General features: G+C 34.8%; 1 protein-coding gene across 2 annotated transcripts in view; it reads left to right on the plus strand.

Annotated features, from left to right (window-relative positions):
* The window catches only part of SLC35F5 (solute carrier family 35, member F5), a 42,793-nt gene extending 22,289 nt beyond the window's left edge, over positions 1-20,504 (plus strand). Inside the window, exons 10-17 of one of the 2 annotated variants that reach the window (XR_001001327.1) lie at positions 1,503-1,567; positions 3,659-3,763; positions 7,621-7,780; positions 9,960-10,050; positions 13,888-14,042; positions 15,161-15,254; positions 18,128-18,165; positions 18,282-20,504. Coding sequence is in view for 1 of the 2 variants with exons in the window: in XM_011937708.1 (XP_011793098.1) it covers positions 1,503-1,567; positions 3,659-3,763; positions 7,621-7,780; positions 9,960-10,050; positions 13,888-14,042; positions 18,128-18,179 (628 nt within the window). In the remaining variant the exon portion in view is untranslated. Of the gene's footprint in view, positions 1-1,502; positions 1,568-3,658; positions 3,764-7,620; positions 7,781-9,959; positions 10,051-13,887; positions 14,043-15,160; positions 15,255-18,127 lie in introns of both variants that reach the window. The other variant, XM_011937708.1, reaches the window with a different exon arrangement.
* Positions 20,505-22,965: the final 2,461 nt, after the last annotated feature.

Genomic DNA, 22,965 nt, shown 5'->3' on the forward strand with positions numbered 1-22,965 from the left:
AATATTTTCTATCTGTACCTTTAAAAAAAAGTGTTACTTAGAAATTTTTTGTGTAAGTGAGAATTATGTATTAAACATTGTTTAATACTTTGCTTTGAATTGGCATTTTCCTAAGAGATTCAGTTTCTGAGGATATAAAAAGAATTTTACATAGCAACAATCTTGAAGGAAATCTAAGCAAAGAAATCTCATTTCATCAATTGAGAGACAAGAGTGTGGCCTCAAGCCAAACAACTTGGAATCCAATCCCATCTCCATCATTACTAGTTTTGAGATCTTGGGCAAGTTCCTTACATTTCTGTGCCAATTTTCTCGTCTGTATATTGGGGATAATAATAGGATTTCTCTCATAGGAGTATTATGAGGATTAAATGAGTAGAACTTCTAAAGTGCTTGGAACAATGTCTGATACACAACAGGAGGTGCTCCCTATATTTAGCCATTATCATAATCATCATCATCTAAATGGAAACAAAACCCCTGGTTTCTAAATATATTGTGGATACTCAATAAATAATAGCTGAATCTGAATATAAACAATGATTATTACAGAAAATTGTGATGATTTAATTGAAGGGTATGCATATTTAATGTAAGGACCACATTTAAGTTCTGATGACATCTTTCCATAAGGGAATACATGTTTTCTTTCATCTTCTCCCACTGCCACCCTGGTCTTTCTGATCAGGGTGAGAGAATTAGGCTTTTTTTTTTTTTTAAATTAGCAATATCTCATCTACTTGAAAACATGTTACAATTTGTAAGATTCATAGAAATAGAAAGACAATGTAAGTTCCCTGAGGACAGGAACCACATCTGTCTCGGTCACTTCTGTAACCCAGTGCTTTGTTCATATTAGATGCCCAGAAAATAACAATTGAGTTTATGAATGACCTCTGATAATCTCTACAACCTTAATTCAGTCTTATTTTTATCCACTAAAATCATGAGATTAGTGAAATTGTTTAAGCACATAAGGATAGTTTTACCGTTAATTTAGATTTTACCAATAAGCAAGAGTAAGTACTGTTACATTGCTGGATTTATATGGGTTTGATATATTTGTGTAATCCAAAAGAAAGATTGGAAAGGGATGACAAGTTGGTTAATTCATTCCTAACTGAAAGACAGTTGATAGCATAGCACTTAAGAGCACTGGACTGTGGAGTAAAACTGCCTCCGTTTCAGTCTCGGCTATGTGATCTTGGTCAAGTTACCTTACCGCTTTTTGTATTAGTTTTCACATGTAAAATGGGTATGGCAGTAATAATACTTCCTTATAAGGTATAATATTATATATTTTGTGAGGATTAAATGAGTTAATACGAATATAACACTATATTATATTGATATTGTTAGATATTGTTATTGAAATTGCTAAATTATTTGACAGTGTTACCCAAAGTTGAGATTAGTCTTGATCACTTACAAATAATTTTTATCTTTATGATTAGCCTTTTCAGAATTGTTTAGCTCATCATTAATGACTGTTATTCTCATAGCATTGGAGGTGTTGTACTGGTAAACCTGTCAGGGTCTGAAAAATCTGCTGGAAGAGATACAATAGGTAAGTACTTGACTCTGCATTCTCTCTGATAAGAGTATACAGGAAAGTTTTTTGTTAGAGTAAACAAGAAAGTCAAATGTGCATGCTCACGCGCACACACGTACAAAGGGTAGGCACTAGCAGGGTGTTTTTTTAAACTTTTCCTTTGGAAATAATGTTAAAAAATGCATAAATATTTTAGTGAATTCTCATAGCCTTCACCCAGATTTTTCAAATGTTAACAACTTACATAACTATTATACAGTTATAAAAATCAGGAATTAACATTGACTATAATACTATTATCTACCAAGTCTTTTCAAATTTTGCCACTTTTTACACTAATGTTCTTTTTCTGATCTAGGATCATTTATTGAATTTAATTGTCATGTTTCCTTAGTTTCCTTTAAATGCAGAACTGTTTCTCAGTCTTCTTTTATGACCTTGACACTTTTGTAGGGTCCCACCTAGTTGGTTTGTAGAATATTCCTCAATTTGTATTTGTCGGACATTTTCTTTGGTTAAATTGAGGTTGTGCATTTTTGGTAAGAATATAATGGAAGTGATATTGTTTCCTGATCAGTGTGTTCTACCAACAGGCATTGATATTGATTTGTCCTGTTGCTGGGAATGTTAATCTTAAGGTGGTTAAAATCAACCACCTTATTCTAGTGTAAAGTTACTGATTTTTCCCATTGTAAGTAATACGCATCTTGTCGGGGATTCTTTGAGGCTATACAAATTTCCTGTTGCTGTCATATCACCCAGAAATATTGTCATTCACTCTTGATTCTTGTCTGAAACAGTTACTGCTATGATGAACACTTAGATTTTGATCCATTGCTTAGACTTAATAAAAACAAAAATAAACAGAACCTAGCTGGGCTGAGCATGGTGACTCATGCCTGTTATCCCAGTGCTTTGGGAGGCCAATGTGGGAGGATTGCTTGAGGCCAGGAGTTCAAGACCAGCCTGGGCAGCATAGTGAGACCTCATAATAAAAAATAAACCTATATTAATTATTTCTCTTTGGATACTTCTTTAGATATTTGAGGTTTATTGAATAGAACAATGCTTTCTAAATTATTCCTAACTACTACCCAGTGAGCTGTGCTTTGAACCTCCTCATCTCTTTCTCACCCAGAGCAGCTTTGTGTATACAAATACATAAAACAATATATGTATTTGGTATGTGCATGTGTATGCAAGACTTTGTTGACAAAAGCTTTAAAAAAGTTTGAAAATAATAAAAGACGTAATAAAACATTAACCTTTTGAATAATTGATTAAAGTATTAAATATGACCACTTGGCAGAACATTATTTAGCTGTTTTGAAAGGTTTAAATGTTTTTGAGAGAGAGTTAATGAAGAGAATCAGTATTTATTATTCATGTACTGCGAGAGCTATATTATGTTAGCTATTTTGGAACATTAAAAAGTATAAATTATGTGTTTGTAGTTTTCAAGGAGTTCTTGATTTGGAACAATATGAGATTTATAAAATGAAGCTACTAGGGATTAAACTAATACCATGCTTGACAATAGTAAGTATTGTCTAAAACAGAAGACAGAATGGAAATGCAGCGGATTAGAAAGAGGATGCTTTGTGGAAGAAATGAAACTTCAACAGAGCCTTTAAGATGGGAGTGGTAGTGCAATACATAATAAGAATGATATATGGGGGTAAGGAAGACAATACAAGCAACAGCTTAGTGATGGAAAGAAACATTTGTTAAGTTGGAAAATGCCAGGTGTCAAGATTGTTTATGTAGGGTAAAATAAGAAACATGCATTTCCAAATTAAAAACAAGGTGTTACTTTTTAGTTGTATTATTATAATATGTATAGGTTTTGGTCAGATCATTGAGGTGAATACTTTTGCATTTGTTTGTTAACACACTAAACTCCTTCCGGTACTCCTAAAAGACGTGGATGGGGTAGGCTTTACCTTTTCATTATATATCTTTGTATCAATATAAAGGTGATTTATCTAATTATATATCTTTTCACTTTTGTATATTCTTGCAATATTATCTGACACATTATTGGATTGTAAGTGTATATTGAATGAATTAATGAGTGGTTGCTTTAAATCATGTTGATTTTTACAGGTTCCATTTGGTCTCTTGCTGGAGCCATGCTCTATGCTGTCTATATTGTTATGATTAAGAGAAAAGTAGATAGAGAAGACAAGTTGGATATTCCAATGTTCTTTGGTAAGAATATGTTTAACTTGTGAGGCTGTTTACTGTAAATGTCTAACACAGGGTTTTGCTTTTGTTTTTATGGACAGAATAGGGAACGCTTTTTTTTTTTATTCTTCTCTATGATTCTTTAAAACCATTTAAAGATTATGAAGGCCCATCCCAATGTTTACTTTATCCTGCATGGTTGTGTACCTATGAGGGAATGCCCATCTCCTTAGTGTGTGACGGAAACTCCTAACACTTTTTTTTCAAATTGATGTCTTCAGACTGCAAGTCAGATATTTATCACATTGATATGACAGGGTTATGCTCTTATAAGCATGTGAGAGTTTACCTGCTGTATTTTACATTTTGCCAGTTTTGAATAGTTAGCAAAGGATCGGGGAGACTGCCCCCAAATTATATGTTGAACTCTCTTGCAGTCTATGTACTTATTTACATTAAAAATTGTGGGCCATTTAAAGGCTTTTCATTTGCATTTTATCTTTAAGACACAGACACTTTTATAACATAGATTCATTCTCAAATTACCCAATTATAGTCTCTGGATATGGTTTATAAATTTTCCTTTGCCTAACATCAGTTCAAGAAAGAACTTGCGATATCTGTAGGACTGCAGAAGAAGAATACATTGACAAGCTATCTTTCAAAAGATATCTGAATATAAATAGATAAAGAAGCTCAGTGATAAGAGTTCAAAGTGCAGCTTACAAGGAGTCAGGAGACCTGGAATCCAGCTGTTGTAACTTTATCTCATAGACATCTGGAATATGAGGGAATTGGACTAGATGAATGGCCTCTAAACTGTGATTTAGGGAATAGATAGGCTCCTGGGATGGCTGGAAGGAAACAGAGTTGCATGCAGGGGTCTAGTTCTTGGACTCCTTTGCTGCTTCACCTGTGGAACAGCTCTACTTTGTTGAGCATTTTGCATTAGAATTTGATTTGTAGTAAAGATTTTTCTTATGGTTGGGCATGGTGGCTCACTCCTGTGATCCCAGCACTTTGAGAGGCTGAGGCAGGAGGATTGCTTGAAGCCAGGGATTTAAGATCAGCCTGGTCAACATAGGGAGACCGCATTTCTATTTAATTTTTTTTTTAAAGACTATTTTAAAACTAAAAGTAGTTTAAATACCTGTATCTGAAGACTAACAAAAATAAAATGTTTGAAAAGCCATGAGGCTGAGTGATTGCTTAAATTCTTTTTAAATACAGAATTCAAGAAATATAGCTTAATAGCCAGGTTTGGTTGCCTGTGTCTGTAATCCCAGCTACTTGAGAGGCTGAGGCAGGAGAATCACTTGAGTCCAGGAGTTCAAGTCTGCAGTGAGCTATGATTGTGTCTCTGCACCCTAGCCTGGGTGACAGAATAAGATGCTGTCTCTTAAAAAAGAAAAGATAATTTTAATGATATTTTATTTGGCAGTCATAGAAAATTTTATTTGGAATGGAATAAAATGCTAGTTTTTTTTTTTTTTAGTGTTGTAGGTAGGTGGTTGGGTCAGTGGTACTTTTTAAAAATTTAAACGTTGACAACTTGCAAGAAAAATTGCTTAATTTACTCATATTAGGGAGAGTGCATATAGACTTGTAGCTTATGTTGGTCCTGTTCATATGTGATGTGATATGTAAAGCAATATTGATCTGCCCTGGGCTGTAGAATAGACAGGATTTGGAGAAGTCAGGATTGGGATATTGGGGGCTCTTCAGGCAAGGGAGTTTGAGCAGAGGCTTAACGGGGAGCAGTGAGTAGATCTGAATGATTGTGCTGGAACTTCGCTTTGTGTGTGGTGCCAGATTCTGGGCAGTCTAGGGAATAGGTGGAGTCATTGGGACTTTTGTCTTTAGGTCAAAGGATGTTAATTTATGTGGGATTTCATAGACTCAGCACTTCAGGGACCAGAAAATAGATTTAGTTCTTGGTAATGCCACATTTTGGTGTTTCATTAAAACAACTTTGTAATGTTATTTAAGCATTTTAGGTCATGTGTCCTGTATATGTGTTCTTTTGTTGTTGTTGTTTTAATCAATAGATGTCTGAAGGTGGTGTATTAAGGCTGTTTTCCCACTGCTATAAAGAACTACCTGAGACTGGGTAATTTATAAACAAAAGAGGTTTAATTGACTCACAGTTCTGCATGGCTGGGGAAGCCTCAGGAAACTTACAATCATGGCGTAAGGTGAAGGGGAAGCAAGGCATGTTTTACACACTGGCAAGAGAGAGAGAACTAGTGAAGGGGGAACTGCCAAGCTCATTAAAACCATCAAATCTTGTAAGAACTCACTATGATGTGAACAGCATGGGGGAACCGCCCCCATGATCCAGTCGCCTCCCACCAGGTCCCTCCCTGACACATGGGATTACAATTCGAGATGAGATTTGGGTGGGGACACAGAGCCAAACCGTAATAGTTGGGCTCCCTAAAACAGGATATGAGACGAGGAATTTGTGTAGGTGATTTACTGTGGGGAGTTCACTGAAGGAAAAACTTGGAGTGAAGGAAGCAAGATAGAGAAGGGGAAAGAACCATGTGGCACACAAGTATAACTGAGGTTTGGCCCAGTTCATTGCAGGTGCTGGGGCGGGGAGCAGAGGGAGAGCAGCTAATATGTCTGGGCCTTGAGCCATGATGGCCGGCCTCATAACGCCTCCATCAGTTAGTCATGAGCTGCAGAAGATGGGGTGGGGTGGAGGGTGGGAACTTGCTGGGAAAGGCAGACTTATTTGCCCCTCCCTTCACAGAAGTGGGGTGGCTGTGAGTCTTTAGCATCAGATAGAGAGTGGGTGCTCCTGCCCTGTTAAGATTTAATTAGGCATCCTAATTACCGGTTTATTATTTAGGTGACATAGTATCAATTATATATCTACTGTAATTTAATTTTCTTTTAAGAAAGCTATATAGTTACCGCATAAATCATATAGCAAATTTGTGACATAAACTACATAGAAAGTACAAAATTTATTATACAGTTGTAATCTTTTTTCTTTATAGTCTTTACTTTCACATGTATGTAGTCATATATAAAGTTAATTTCTATAGTAATATTTGCTAACTTTTATTAAATGCTTACTATGTGCCAGATACTATGCTATATTTTATGTGTTTAATCTTCCCAGCAACCTAATTACATATTATTAAATATTATTTTATGTTTATAGATTGGAAAACTGGTATAAAGTTTTAAAAGAGGTCTATAAGGTTTGCACTACTATTCAATGATAGAGCTGGGATTGGACCCAGGCAGTCAGACTGCCGAGCACACACCTAACTACTCTGTGGGGTGGCTTTCCTTAATAACTGGTCAATCTGTACTTTGCTCATATGTTGAATAGTTCTTTGTGTGTGCAAACTTTCTCACTAACTACCTAGAGCTCTGGGAATGCAGCAACCAAGAGATTTATCTCCTTTGGAACTTCTTCCATTACTGCTCGCATAGCACAAGTGTTTTGGACATAAATACTTGAATCAGAGAGCAAACCATCTAATTCCTGAAAATTAATTTAGGCTGAATACACAAACACATACATACCAGTTACTTCTTTTAAGTTCTAGGGCACTGTATTGTCAGTTGCTGAGGCTAACAACCCTTCTTGTTGAGTTGTCCTAAGTGGTTTACTCCACAGTAGCTGCTCCCATACAGTGGGGTAGTTGAACTGACCGATCGCCAGTTGCTTCAGATAGTTTTCTTTTTATGGTTTTGAGCTATTCACAGGACTGACTTAAAAACAAACCAACAGAAGGTTTAGCTAATGAAATCTCCCAGAGTGCTTTTGTGCAAAATCCAATTTTGATTTTAGAGTTAATAAGCTTGGAGAATAGAAATAAATCACAATTTTAACTTTTGTTTCTTTTATACATGTTCAGGTTTTGTAGGTTTATTTAATCTGCTGCTCTTATGGCCAGGTTTCTTTTTACTTCATTATACTGGATTTGAGGACTTCGAGTTTCCCAATAAAGTAGTATTAATGTGCATTATCATTAATGGCCTTATTGGAACAGTACTCTCAGAGTTCCTGTGGTTGTGGTATGTACTGTTTATTCTCCAATTATTAATTATCAGTTGATTAATTTTTGGATATTTTAAGCGTTTATATTTTGTCTGTTTGCTGGTGGCCCTTCCTGTGCACTCCATTCTGCAACACACGTAAAACTGAATACTTTAACTCCACTAGAACAGGGACTTTGTTTTTTAACGTCTATGTGCCCATTCCAGAGTAGTGCCTTGTCCGCAGAAGGAGCTCAATAAATACTTGTTGAATGAAGGAATGAATATGAATGGTCTAAATCTGTAAAAATGTTTTAGAAAGTGAAGTATTATGCAAATGAAAGTAGTCATCATCTAATGGATATCCGAATGTATGAGTTATGTATGCCAAGTGTGAATGCATGAGTTCTAATTGAGAATCCAGGAGATGGTGCTTATTTAAGAGGCTTTGGAATATCTGTTTGCTTCTTCATAGGTGTTTTTGTTTTATTTATTTTCAGGACCTTTCATATAGGTGAGCCAGATATGTAAACCTTAAACTCTGATTGATTTGAGATGTTAACATCCTTTGATATGCTATATATCCAGTATATTGATATGCAATAATAAACTTAAAATAATTTGAAGACAGTCTCATGTATGGAGTTTGAGAAACCTTTCAAATAACAGAGCTTTATACTTACTCTTATTTTTATTTAATAGAAACTTAAATGAATAGAATGAATAAAGCATAAATGAATAAAATGAATTTTATTACATACCCATTGAAACTGTTAACTAGTTTTCCCTTGTGAAAGACTGCAACAGAAATGGACTTTTTTGTGGAGTCTTCCTTAATGCTCTGCCTATACTGCTGTGCCTCCCTGCCCAGTTAAAGAATATCTGTTTTCTTGATCCCCCATATTCACTCTCTTTTGTGTGATACTTAAAAATTTACTTTGTATTGTAGTAATTTATGTTCTTATCTAAACTCCTTTGCTGATCTAAAATTCTTTAAAATCATAATCCATTTACTCATTAATTTTTTCATCTTTAATTACGTACATTTTAGATACTCTATTGTTTTAACCTGAACTATTAACAGATGACAAAAGGCTTTAGCCATCAGCTAAATTGGATCCACCTTAAAAGCTGTATTAAGTCAAACAGGCTTTATAATTCTACCTTCCAGGATTTTTATTATAGTACTCTGCATGACAAATATCCAAGAACATATGCTATATTTGACCCCGAACGCTATTCTCACAGAGCAGCTAAGTAGTGGGAACCACAAGTACTTAAATTCCCTTTACCTCATCAAAAAGGACTAATTGTTCAGCCTCTGTTCAGTACTTCTAGTGACACTTTATTGAGAGATAGCCCCTTTTATTGCAGGACAGCATTATTAATTCTGACATATACTGAGCTAGATTTTACTTGCCTATAACTTCCATGGATCTGTAGTCCTAACGATATACATTATGGTTTTGTCTTGGCTTATAATTCATTTTCTCCTTATAAACCCAAATTATCAGTCTTTATAAATGGCTCATCTGTCTCCATTGGGTATAATATTTTCTTTCAATTCAACAAAATTATATGCAGATAGATATTTCAAAATTTCATACCCACATTGATAATTCAAGGTGAAATTAAAGAATTTAACTTTTGGTTAGGACAATTGTTAGAAAAATGGAAAACAAGAAGATATTTTTAAAGAATATTGAAGCCTTTCATTTTTATGCCAAGCCAAATCAAAAGAATAACACACTATTTTAGTGTTCATGAAGGTGAGATATTTTTGCTTGGTGACAGAATCACATGTTGGCTTATCACTTCCTTAAAGTCTATGTGTGAAGTATTGTCCTTCAACATTAATAATGCTGTTTTCTTTGTTATCTACATATCATCACAAAACTGTAATAACTTCAACAGTTTTTTAAAAAAATTAATGAAATATAAGCTATAAACCCAAAGTTGAATATCTGCAAACAAATCTTGAAAATAGCATAAAATATTTTGAGCTTTTTATACTTATATATTTGTATTTTTAATATTTGAAGAAAAACTTTGAGAATCATCTTAATGACTTTATTATATTTTATGTCTCAATCCATCCTAACCTCTTATCTTTGCTCCTGATCTCAGAAGCCTATATTATAAGAAAGTCTTTGTTCAGTGTTTTTCTTTGGTTGTTTAATTTTTTTAATATAGAAATGTCTATTTTCTTTTTTTTTAGGGGCTGCTTTCTTACCTCATCATTGATAGGCACACTTGCACTAAGCCTTACAATACCTCTATCCATAATAGCTGACATGTGTATGCAAAAGGTAAGGAAACTATTATTCATAGATATTTTAGGTATGTTATTAAAACAAACCTAATGAAAGTTGAGATGTGGTTAAATTATAAGGATACAAACATAAATAATACTTGATGCTTTCTCTCCCAAGGTGCTTTACTACATAGAAATATAAAAAGTACCAAAGAAATAGATAATTTCCATGTTTAGCTTTTCCATTTTTTTCCCTAAATTTCTAAGTTAAGGGCATCATCTTCAAATGTAGTTCTCCAGTTTTAGAGCTGATTCTGTTCCAGATGTTCTTTGGTAAGTCACATTTTATCATATAAGCATTTTAGTTTCTGCGATGAACCCTATCACAGGTTCCTTAACACTATGCTGATACTACCGAAGATATGAGCAGTACATGAATAATGTTGTTTGCAGTGAATGTTAGCCATCTCTCTCTGGACTCAACAGAGTGGGTGTCCCATCCCTTTTCTCTGAAGGCCTAGTATGGATGTGGGGATTCTTGTAATAATATTGGCAATGCTAACACCCAGAAAAGAGAATCTGGGATGTTTCTCCCAACAGCCTAGAAGGGAAGAGTTTATTCAGTGCTCCTAGGTGTAGCAGGAAGAACAGAGGTATGCTGTTGCCAACACTGAAAGATGGAGCATAGCCATTTATCACACAGTTCAGTAGATGTAGGCATTTAACTACAACTACTGAGTCACAGAAGTGTGTGTGTGTGTGTGTGTGTGTGTTTTAGTCTAATATAATTTGAAGAGGGAAATATTTCAAGGCCCAAAGGTTTATAATGTGTACAAGCAATAGTCAAATTTTTAAAGCTATTTTTCTTTAGGTCTTTGTGCAGTTTTTAAGATAAAAGTGGCCAGGCACCATGGCTCATGCCTGTAATCCCAGCACGTGGGAGGCCGAGGCAGGTGGATCACTTGAGGTCAGGAGTTCGAGACCAGCCTGGCCAACATAGTGAAACCCCGATTCTACTAAAAATACAGAAATTAGCTGGGTGTGGTGGTGTGCACCTGTAATTCCAGCTACTTGGGAGGCTGAGGCAGGAGAATCACTTGAACCTGGGAGATGGAGGTTGCAGTGAGCTGAGATCATGCCACTGCACTCCAGCCTGGGCAACAGAACAAGATTCCGTCTCAAAAAAAAAAAAAGATAAAAGCGAAATATGCTTAGTGCTATATATCCTCTCTATTTATAAAACAATTCTTTACTGATATTTAACTTTGTTTTATGGTTCAGTAAATTCTTACTTATTTGTCATGGTTAAAGAACTGAGATTCTCTCCTTAATTGAGAATTATCTTACATAACTTGCATTTTCATGGAATGTGGATATTCTATATAACACTAACAGTACACATAATTACAAATCATTCTTTTATAGATTTAAGTAATATCTAGGTCCTTCTTCATCTTCAGGTCATAATCCTGAATATGAACCAAAATGGTTGTGAAACTGGGAAAGTGCTACTTGTTAAAGGATTTTCGTAGGCTACTGTGTAAATCATCTTTATTGTACTGATATTTTAAAAACATAAGCTTTCGTAGATTGAAAAAAAATTGCAGGTTAATGTTCAGGAATTTTTAAGAGAATAGTCACAGGGGACCTAATTTTATTTAATGATTAGTCATTTAATAATTATCATTACAAATAATAATGGTTATAATTTGTTTAATAAAGTATTTTAGGATAAAGGCAAAACAGGGGAAAATGTATGTACAAGCAATTAATTATAAAAACATAACTAAACTTTAACTGCTGAGTTCTAGATATGAAGACAATCAAGAAAAATACTTGGTTTTCTTGATTTTCTTCATATCTAGAGCTGGGCAAACAGTTAAAGGAGTAGGCTGTGCGTTGGTGTTGGTATTGAGGTTAGGGAGATTCCATATAGAAAAGCAGCAGGGTGTGTCCAGAACTGTGACAGAAACATGGTAAGAGAAATCTACTTTTATAGGGTTTTAGGTTCACTTAGCTAACTGTATTTATATATAGCTTCTGAAATGTTAGCATTTATTAACATTATTGTGCTTGAAACAAATTGGTTATTTAAGTCTATTTATAATTATTTTATATAATAGGAAGCTTCCCTGATCATATTCTATTTTATATTCAGATATATTTAGGAATTAGAAAACAATTTTTTGTTTACATAGGTAATTTTCTTTGTTGTAATAAGTGTCTTCATTTCTTTTGTCTTAGCTTGTTGGAAATCAAATTAGAAGTTTTTTATTATGAGACAACATATAAACAACTACATTGGTGCAAGCGAACTTGCCTTCTAAAGTCTTCTAGGGCTTTATCTGTCTTTATTAAGTTTGCTTTGATTCAGTTATGAAATAAGGTTTTAAGTTGAATATTCATAAAATCATTCTGTCAACTATAGCTACATTTTTAATTGCATTGTTTATAACTTCTTAATACCTTTTCTGATCTTGGGTAATTTAAATGCAGCATGGTTTTTCCTGATTATTTGTCATTCTGGCAAATATTCCAGGAATATGTTAAAACATATTGGTAATTTCATAGCTAAATGAAGACTTTTTAGTTTAATGACTAGTCTTTCTGGGGTGTTCTCAGGCTGACTCAGTCACCGTGGATAAATACCATACAAATAGGGCATGCATGTTAAAAATCGCCAGTTATTTATTCTCGTGTTATGCATTGTGAGTTCCCTCATAAAAGACATTATGCTCACAAAACCCCTTTACTCTGACTAATGGTGCTATGAACTGGAATAGTAGTATGTTTTCCACCAGAGGGAGTCTTGCCTGTGATTCCAGACTTTTTTTTTTTTTTTTTTTTTTTGGAATTCTCAAAGAGGGCAAACACAGTTTTCCTTTCCTATTTTACAGATAGAAGTTACTATTTCCGTCATTTTTTTAAAGCAAAGCTCCTGTATCCTGCACTTAAGTCTCAGTAGCTGATCGGTGTAGGCTTCTTTGACAATTGTTTCTGATCTTTAGTTGAGTCTAGATGGTAAAAGTGAACTAGTGAAAGGGAAGAATTAGTTTTGTTTTGGTAGCTTTATGGCATCTCATTATTTTTTATTTTCTTTTTATTTATATATTTGTTTTCTTGTTTATTTTTTTCTTATTTTTTTCTTTTTGATTTTAATACCTCCACCCTACTTACAGATATTTTTTATTTTCTTGACAACCCTGATAAATGATGGATTGGAGGATCAGACTTGCTGACATCAGAGGGCCCTTCACTGATGAGGCTTGTCTTGTTGCTTGTCTTCTCTAGCTAATATTCCTTAGTAAAAATATTCCTATTTTTTTTCTTTATTTTACTTGGTCATTATTTCATTTTGAGATTTTTTCGTTTATTGCTAGTTTTGAGTGTTATAAATTTGCACTTACTTTGTTTTTAGTACTGTCATAAGAACTGTAGCATACACAGGATAGCACAACTATAACTTTTTACAAAAATGTACATTTTTTGAAGATGACTGCAGAAACTGAGGAAGAGGGAACTATTTGAGACTAGGCAGCAAACAGTGAAGAAGGAATGAGCAACATGGTGTGCAGGACCAAAGTTTCATACTGTATATCTCTACTCTCAGTGTACAATTCCCATAAATGGAAAGTATGCTTTTTTGGCTTTCCTTTAGCCTGTTTTCCAAGAAAGAACTATTGTTGTTGGTAATTTAGGCACATGGAATTGTAAGTTGAAGTCTTGAATTCTTTCCTAATAATAATACACTTAATACACTGTCAGTGTTTAATTTTGTCTTCCCGTTGTTCTTATTCCTGCTAGTTTTCACAAATAGAAAACTTACATTGAAGGGGGAAATTGCCTTAATGATAATTGTGGGTGTGTTTTTTCCTCTGTCTTTTATTTTTAGGTGCAGTTTTCTTGGTTATTTTTTGCAGGAGCTATCCCTGTATTTTTTTCATTTTTTATTGTAACTCTCCTATGCCATTATAATAATTGGGATCCTGTGATGGTGGGAATCAGAAGAATATTTGCTTTTATATGCAGAAAACATCGAATTCAGAGGTAACTTTAGTCCCAATACACATTTTTAAAAATAGTGTTTGCTAGATAACTGAGAATTGCATCATGCTGGCCTAGCTTTTAGAGATTTTGTGAGGAATTATTGAAAGATGATAACTTATATGTTATGGCAGATAAAAATAAAATAATTTGTTTAGATCTTGTGGGTAATAAGATTCTTTTTCTTTCTCTCTCTCTCTCTTTCCTTTTCTTTCTCTCTTTCTTTCTGCTTCTTTTCTCTTTCTTGACAGAGTCTTGCTCTGTAGCCCAGCCTGGAGTGCAGTGGCATGACCTCAGCTCACTGCAACTTCTGCCTCCTGGGTTCAAGTGATTCTCTGCCTCAGCCTCCTGAGTAGCTGGGATCACAGGCACGCACCACCATGCCCAACTAATTTTTGTATTTTTAGTAGAGACAGGGTTTCACCATGTTGGCCAGGCTGGCCTTGAATTCCCGACCACAAGTGATTTGCCTGCCTAGTAACTACATTTTTTAAAAAAAGTTTTGATTCACAGGTAATACCAAAAGGTTTACTGTTTTGCCATAACGAACTTAAATATAGAAAACTTTTATTGGTTTGAACATAATTCGTGATAGAATAGTATTGCCTCAATTTTTATTTCCAGTTTCTATTTAAGAATGAAAGCTTTTTACATTTTGCTATGAAAAGAACTTGATTCCAGTGACTCTGGAGGCTGAGTTGGGAGGATTGCTTGAGGTTAGGAGCTCTAGACCAGCCTGAGCAACGTATCAAGACCCTGTCTCTAAGAAAATAAAAAAAAATTACCCAGACATGATGGCATATACCTGTAGTCCCAAGCTACTTGGGAGGCTGAGGTAGGAGGATCACTTGAACCCAGGAATTCAAAGCTGCAGTGAACTATGATAGCACCACTACACTTTAGCCTGGGTGACAGAGTGATACCCTGTCTCATTTAAAAAACAAACACAAAAACCGCTAACTTGGTACAAGTTCTTGGGAAATTTTATCCTAGTGTTGGTTCTGCCACTGACTTGCATCCTGCCCACATAGCTTCAGCCAATGGAATAAATAAGGTTTAAGGTTCCTTTTCAGCTCTAAAGCTTTCCTTAATTATTGCCTTTTTTTTTTTTTTTTCTCAAGAGTTCCAGAAGACAGCGAACAGTGTGAGAGTCTCATTTCTATGCACAGTGTTTCTCAGGAGGATGGAGCTAGTTAGCTGTTGTCTGTAGCCCAGGTTTGTATGTGAGCTGGGTTTAGTATTGAATATGGTTCTTATTTGTGTAATATTCAAACAAAGGATTGATTTTTTTTTTTTTTTTGTGGAGTCTCACTCTGTCGCCCAGGCTGGAGTACAGTGGCGTGACCTCGGCTCACTGCAAGCTCCGCCTCCCGGGTTCATGCCATTCTCTTGCCTCAGCCTCCCGAGTAGCTGGGACTACAGGTGCCTGCCACCATGCCCGGCTAATTTTTTGTATTTTTAGTAGACATGGAGTTTCACCGTGTTAGCCAGGATGGTCTTGATCTCCTGACCTCGTATCTGCCTGCCTCAGCCTCCCAGCGTGCTGGGATTACAGGCGTGAGCCACCGCGCCTGGCCAGGATTGATTTTTATAATTAGTTGTTTGAGAGGCCATACAGCCTTAAAGGCTAAAGGGGCTAAAGCCTGGGCTCCAATTCTATCTTCTGCACATACTAGCTGTGTGGCCTTATGCAAGATTCTTAATCCCTTGGTGCTCTGGTTTTCTTATTTGTGAAATGGGATTACAATAGAACCTCCCTTATAAGGGTGTTAAAATAGTAAATACTTGGTAAATATAAAGTATGTACAATAGTGCCTGACTCAAATGATCAGAAAGTTTTAACTCTTATTTTTATTCATGCTAAGGGTCATTTTATTTAATAATATGCTTTAGAAAAATATTTTTTCTCTGATCATAAAAGTAAGAAAAATGCAATATTCTGGTGTACAATATACTGGTTGGAAAATACTAGTCTTTTATGTGTGTGTTTTACATAACTGGCACAGTGTATATCCTCATTCTCTGACATTGCTTTGTCATTTAACAATGCTTCTGGAATATTTTCCCATTTTTTACATTTTAAGAAATAGTGTCTTTTATATGTCTTCGATGGTAGAGTACATGACATTTTGCTGAGTGGATGCTTGAATTAAATGCAACATACATATTTTGCAGGTACAAAAGTGATTATTTAGAATGAAAGATCACAATAAACTACTAGAATTCTGAAGATCCAGGCCCCTTTTTCTGAGACATCTTTAGGCAATTTATATTGAAATGTTTCTTGATTGCTACTGAGTTTTCCCTCCCTATCTAGAACATTGTACAACTCCTGTCAATTGTTAACACTTATGTTGGGCTTGAAGTTTAAGTTTCATTATCCTCATGGTAAACTTGCTTCTAACCTACAACTAACGGTCCTGGTTTTCTGTTTTTCTTGAGTGGGCTGTTTTTAAATCTAGTTTATACTGCACATGGTTTAAGCTCTAGTTCTCCAAGACTTTTTGTACAACGCAGCTACCCCTGCCCTTCCCTGCCCTCCTGCTTTCATTCTCTTCCCACTCTGAGGAAATTAAACTCTTAGCTGATTACTTTGGTATTTTCCTTCTTGTCTCCCTAAGTATCATGCTTATGACTTCTGTTCCATGAGTTCTCAGTTTTAGGCATCTTCAGCTGACTTTTCCACTGAAATCAATGAAGACAGATTATTTTCAACTTTACTCCTCCTCTGCTCCCACCTCACATGCCTCCTATCTCCGTATCAGTTCTGCCTCCTCATCATCCCTGTATAGTTATTGCATAATTTTGGATAGATCTGTAGTCAGTGTTTATATTGCTGTCACTGAAAAATTGTTACTTATAACTGAGCCATGTAGGATTTGTCCTAGTATTTTCCTTATCCAGAGATCCTCTGTTACTACCCTTTTTGGAGAATAAACCTTAAAGTCTTCTCCTGGGTTAGAGAAAAGGCACTTGGCCAACTGTGAAAGGTAAGAGAGGGTATCTGAGTGTCTCTCTGCTTTTGCTATAGACATTATACCAGTCTTCCTGTTTTTAGTTGTTTCTTCATCCCTCCTTACAGAGATATCTGGTCCTATTTTTCCATTGCTAACTAAGAGTTGGCTGTTATTTTCTCATCTCTCTACTTTTCTTTTTGTCCATGTGGTTTATTCCTTTTAAGAAAAAAATTCCAAGCTGGGCACAGTGACTGATGCCTGTAATCCTAGCATTTTGGGAGGCTGAGGAGGGAGGATCACTTGAGCTCAGGAGTTTGAGACTAGCCTGGGCAACATAGTGAGACCTTACTTCTATTGAAAAATATATTTTTTAACCCTTTATTTTCTTTTTAGTGAGGTTTTGGAAAACAAGTGGAACTAAATATGTGTTTATGTGCCATCTTTAAATTAAAAAAAAACCATAAACACAATTATAGTAAGTCCTCTCTTAACATCATCAATAGGTTCTTATAAACTGTGACTTTCAGCAAAATTACAGGAAAACCACTTTTTTTTTTTTTTTTTTTGCATCAACATTATAATGTAACAACACTGAACAAAACAATGTTATTCGGGGACCTAAAGTCAGTTTCTTAGAATCTGTGACATTAAGTGAGGACTTTGTATTCTTGAAAGCTTTTTAATGCTGTAATTTATGCATTTTCTTGGGTATGCTGTGCATTGTTCTCATACTCACACTTAAACCCACCCATATCCAGCAAGGTTTCAGTATTTTTAGAAGTGAGAGCTAGGTAAAGAAGAAAGAGTGAAGACTCAAGAAGATGGATTGCAACAGAGTAGAATAGACTGGGCAAGTGTCTTTGTCTTTGCAGGAGTAATGGTGGAATATACCAGGAGTAAAACTAACTGCTAATACACAATCTCTAGTGTCGATGTCAGCTTTTGACATTGCTATAGAAGTCACATTCATAAGTTCTTAGTACTCCAAATTTGAGTATCCAGTTATTAAGTATGTATACCGTGAAAATAGGTATTTCATTTTAAGATAATTTGCTTTTTAAAATGTAAACTGTAGAAAACTAAAACTATGAAATTATAATCTAATCACATTTCTGTGGTTTTTGTTTTTAGCACGATAATGGAACTATACAGCGAAGAGACAATCTCTGGCAAGTTTTTGTAGAAAAAATGTTTCAGTGCCTAGTCTGAAAAATAACAGTTTCAGTTCTTTGAAACTCTAAAATATATTTTTCTCATACCTGTTTTCTTCATTTTCATAATGAAGCACTTTGCTTTGTAGCTGTGTACATATCACTACAGTTCTAGGAAGTTCCAGTCTACAGTCCATCCAAAGGACCAACCTGCCTTACACATCTCAAGGAATTCAGCTGTTGAAATCATTTGAACTAATCAAGGAATAAATCCTAATGTTCCGGGACTTTATTTTCACATACTTGTTAAATGCTGGAATATATTATGAAAATGTTTTCAAGAAATCACTTAAGTGTTCATAGACCAGTGTTTCTGATAAGTAAAATGCTAAAATAAGCTACCTGTAGTAAGTATGGATGATATTTTTGGGTTTTGTTGAATATTGCAAATTAACCACACAAAAAAATGTTTAATTTATGCAACAAGCATGTTTGTGCAGTTTCGTGGGACTTTAAAAAGAATAAATATTTGAGAAAATATCTGGTTCACTTACACTACATTTACTGTATTATTCTTTTATAGCATTAGGTGCCTTGTATTTTAAATCTGTGACAAACCATGGCAAATTTTTAAAGGGGAAGTATTATTATAAAATGAAGAAATATGTATTTCTAAAGGCTATATTGCTGTAAACTTAATTGATAAAGCTCTGTTTAATTTAGAGTTTTGAAGAAATAGTCTGCCTTCAATTAAGAAATTTTCATAATGGAATGATTTAAATTGAAGTGACAAAGAGTATTATTAAAATACAATGTTTATATGTGTATTTGTGTATTATAGATGTATCAAGTGATTTCTAATTTTTTCTCATATGAATATGCCAGATTACTCTAGAACTAGATGCCTCTTCTTTAAATAATTTTAGTTTTCCTGAATAAATTTGTAATGGTTAAAGTACCAAGGAAGGAAGGTGAGAAGGGATTCTGTTTTTAAAATCACATCTGAACTATTCCTCTACTAGGATTAAATTAAATGTAAAATACTCCTAATTGCAATTCTTAAACTCAGGCACATGTACTCACTGAGCAACTGCTCCTGGACTCTATTCACCATAGATATCAGTAAATGTGTGTCCTGGGATTCACAGGCCTTTGATTAATCAATATTCTTTTCAAGTTTTCTGTGAATAGCTTAGTTCTCTTCAAAATTTCTTAACTAATCTGATTTTTAAGAATTCACTTTGCAGTGGTTAGCTTCCTATTCACATTCTTAAAATTGCTTTGGTGTTACCATAAGTCGAAAATGAAGTTTAGCCTTCCTTCTGCTTCATTCTGAGAACTTCTTTATTACCTTTAAAAATTGTTTATGGTATTAAATTTAAGATACAAACAGCTCTCTCTTTTTTTAATCATCCAGCCCAAAATGGCAAAAACAGCTCTTTTCTCATGTGGCACCACCAATAACGCAAGTTAAAAATAATGTTGAGTTTATTATACTTCTGACCTGTTTAGCTCAACAGGGTGAAGGCATGTAAAGAATGTGGACTTCTGAGGAATTTTCTTTTTAAAAAAACTTAATGAAGTAACATTTTAATTACTAAAGGACTACTTTTGGTTGAAGTTTATGATCTAGATACTTCTCCTTTTTGTTTTTGCTGTTCGATAGTTCACAAAGACCTTCAGCAATTTACAGGGTAAAATAGTTGAAGTAGTGGCGGTGAAACTGAAATTTAAAATTATTCTGTAAATGCGATAGGGAAAGAAGCTGAGCTTAGAATCTTTTGGTTGTTCCTGTGCTCTGTGCTCCTCTCATCACACAGGTCATGTGTTGTCACTCAGGATTCTGTAAGTACTAAGCAGTAGTTAACAGGCTGGATAGATCTTCAGGCAATCTTCTTCCAGTATACTGCTGCCTTTCTGTTTCTTAAAAAAAAAAAAGTCAAAGAACAACTTCTTTAGAAGGAAGCACCAGCATTCAGTTGGTTAACTGAAAGTGTGAATCACTGCTGCTTCGCTTGCCCACCTGTTCTCTTTTTCTCACAGGTTTTCTTTCTCGGAATGATTGTTGCATTTGAATACTGTAGCCATGGTGAGTGAGCAGTTGAAGACTTCCTTTCTGCGCCTTCATAGTTAAGGGTTCATCTTCTCACGAAATAGAGTTGTGCCAGGTTGCTTCAATTCTGTGGATTGCCTAGAAACTAGGTAACAAGGCCCTTAGATCACAACGACCACATTGCAGGTCTTTGGAAATGCTGGGAAGGGGTTACATTCAAGTAACTGCTGACATCCTTCCTCTCTGTCAGAACCATGTTGGCCTGTCATATTTTTCTGAATCTAAAAACAAATAGAAATTTCTGGTATCTTTTCAGTCTCCTACTTTTCTTTCTATTCATCACGTAAATCTCATTATTGTATAATGTTTCAAATTATGACCTGGATTGAAGGAAGTCTGTTTTGTCAGAAAGACTTTGTTAGGTGAACATCAGAATCTCAACTACAACAAAGCTGAAAAATGAGGCAGCCTTAAAAGTGAATGCTTTTGAAATGAATGCTTTTTAGAGCTTAGAAGAGCCATTAGGTTTATGTAATGCACCCATACTTATTCCTTCAAATAAATTTTAATTTAAAAACATTGAGATATTGGCTTCTGTCAGCCTGATTTAATTAATTCTTTACATTAAACTGATCTTCCCCCTGGCAGCTGACAAATAAGTTCATTGTTCTTGTAGAAGTGAGCTCACAAGGTTAAATGTGAATGTTCTGAAAGGTACACAGCCCTGTTTCAGAAGAATTTTAATGCCCACTTTAAAATCAATCATGCAAAGCCAATTTGGGGTTGCAAGGTATGACTCCTCTGGAAGCCAAGTTTTTTCATAAAGCACTGTGGTAATACCCATAGCACTAATCCTGAGTGTGCTGCTTGAAGAAATAAAATGTCTTTAAAGAAGGATAAAGGAGAAATTAATTAGAAAATGTTTTTTTCCACATATTAGCAAATAAATGAAATGTTATTTTCATATTAACTATAGTTATGATCTTACTTCATTTCTACCTCCTCTCCTTTTGAAATATTCTTTATTACTAAGTAATATCTTAGGAAGAATTAACAGAAATAATTACCTGTAACATCTGCAGATAAACTTACATAGCTAACATTGTGTGCTGATTTTTTTAAATGGTGAAGTGGCATTAATAAGATGTTCAGTTTACAGAATTTGAAGTTTGAGTTCTATTTTAATAGTCTGCTGTGTCCCCAAAATCCCATTTAGATAAACTGAGGTTCGTTTTTCACATAGACTTGCAATTTTTAGACACCGTATTTCCTTTTTTATAGTAACAGCCTCATTTGTCTGTACAATAAGTAATAATACAGTATTTCATAGGTACATTGTATGTGCACAGGAATTTTTTCTTTAAATCTTAAGAGCCTTTAATAAACTGGGGATATTTAAGTATTTTAATGTTACTACGTTTAAAAAATAGTGTTTTCCTACAAAAATTTCTGTATTCAGTATACGTTAACTATGAGAATGTCAAACAGTGAAATCATTGAAATATATTTAAGGAAAAATTACCAACCAAAAGTCATGAGTACCTTCTATATGCATATTTACTGGAATGTTCATGTGAAATGCCAGCACCTCCAATAAGAGAATTTTGAGTCTGGGGTGATACAAACATGATTTTTATTTTTGAGCTAGGGATTTTGATCGAGAAGCACCTAGATGAAGACACCATTTCATTCATGATATTTTAAAATTAGAAAAGTAAAGCTTCTAATTTGAAACTCTTATCAGGTCACTTCATGAAATTTTTAGTTTTAAATTTAATTTTACATGAGATGTCTTTCGGAAGAGCTACTTTTATTAACTTTCACTTAGATCCTTGTGTGCTAGGCATTCAGTATTTCTCTACTTGATTTTCCTGTACCTAGTTTTGATTACAGCAAGTATTTAATAATAAAGTCAGTCATGTGAGAGTATCCATTAATTTCAGTGGGTCCTTGCAAGGCAGGCAGAAGATTTCTTTCCAAGAGTCTTATTTTTGACATGAGGTGAAAAATCTTTTCTTGTTTTGTTTTTTTTTTTGAGATGGGGTCTCACTCTGTCACCCAGGCTGGAGTGCAGTGGCAGGATCTTTCTGCAACCTCCCAAGCTCAAGCCATCCTCCCACCTGAGTCTCCTGAGTAGCTGGGACTACTGGCATGTGCCACCATTCCTGGCTAGATTTTGTATTTTTGGTAGAGATGGGATCTTGCTATATTGTCTAATTTTTGTGTTTTCAGTAGAGATGGGGTTTCACCATGTTGGCCAGGCTGCTCTTGAACTCCTGAGCTCAAGTAATCCACCTGCCCTGGGCTCCCAACGTGCTGGAATTACAGGTATGAGCCACCATGCCTGACTCAAACCAGTTCCTTAGATTGTTTTTGCCACCATTTGCTTACTTGGAATAGCTTTCATATTTATTTTTCTTATGAAGAAATCCAGTGTCAGTCAGATCGTGTAACATCAAAGCAAAATTTCCTTGAAGGCTATCCTTGTCTTAATTATTCTAAAATAAAGTACAATAAACTAAATTATTTTGACCTTTGCAGTAGCATAGTGTTAAGTTTTATATATATATATATATAAATATAAATATGCATACCGCCAAGTAAAATTTCAGAGACAACATGCTGGAGAGCAGTGGCTCTCAGACAGCATCAGTATTACCTGAAGGCCTTGTTAAATACACATTATTGGCAGAGAGGGGAGAACACAGTGACTCATGCCTGTAATTCCAGTGCTTTGGGAGACTGAGGCAGGAGGATCACTTGAG

This window comes from Colobus angolensis, unplaced genomic scaffold (genome assembly GCF_000951035.1).
Source record: "Colobus angolensis palliatus isolate OR3802 unplaced genomic scaffold, Cang.pa_1.0 Scaffold168, whole genome shotgun sequence".
Lineage (NCBI taxonomy): Eukaryota > Metazoa > Chordata > Mammalia > Primates > Cercopithecidae > Colobus > Colobus angolensis.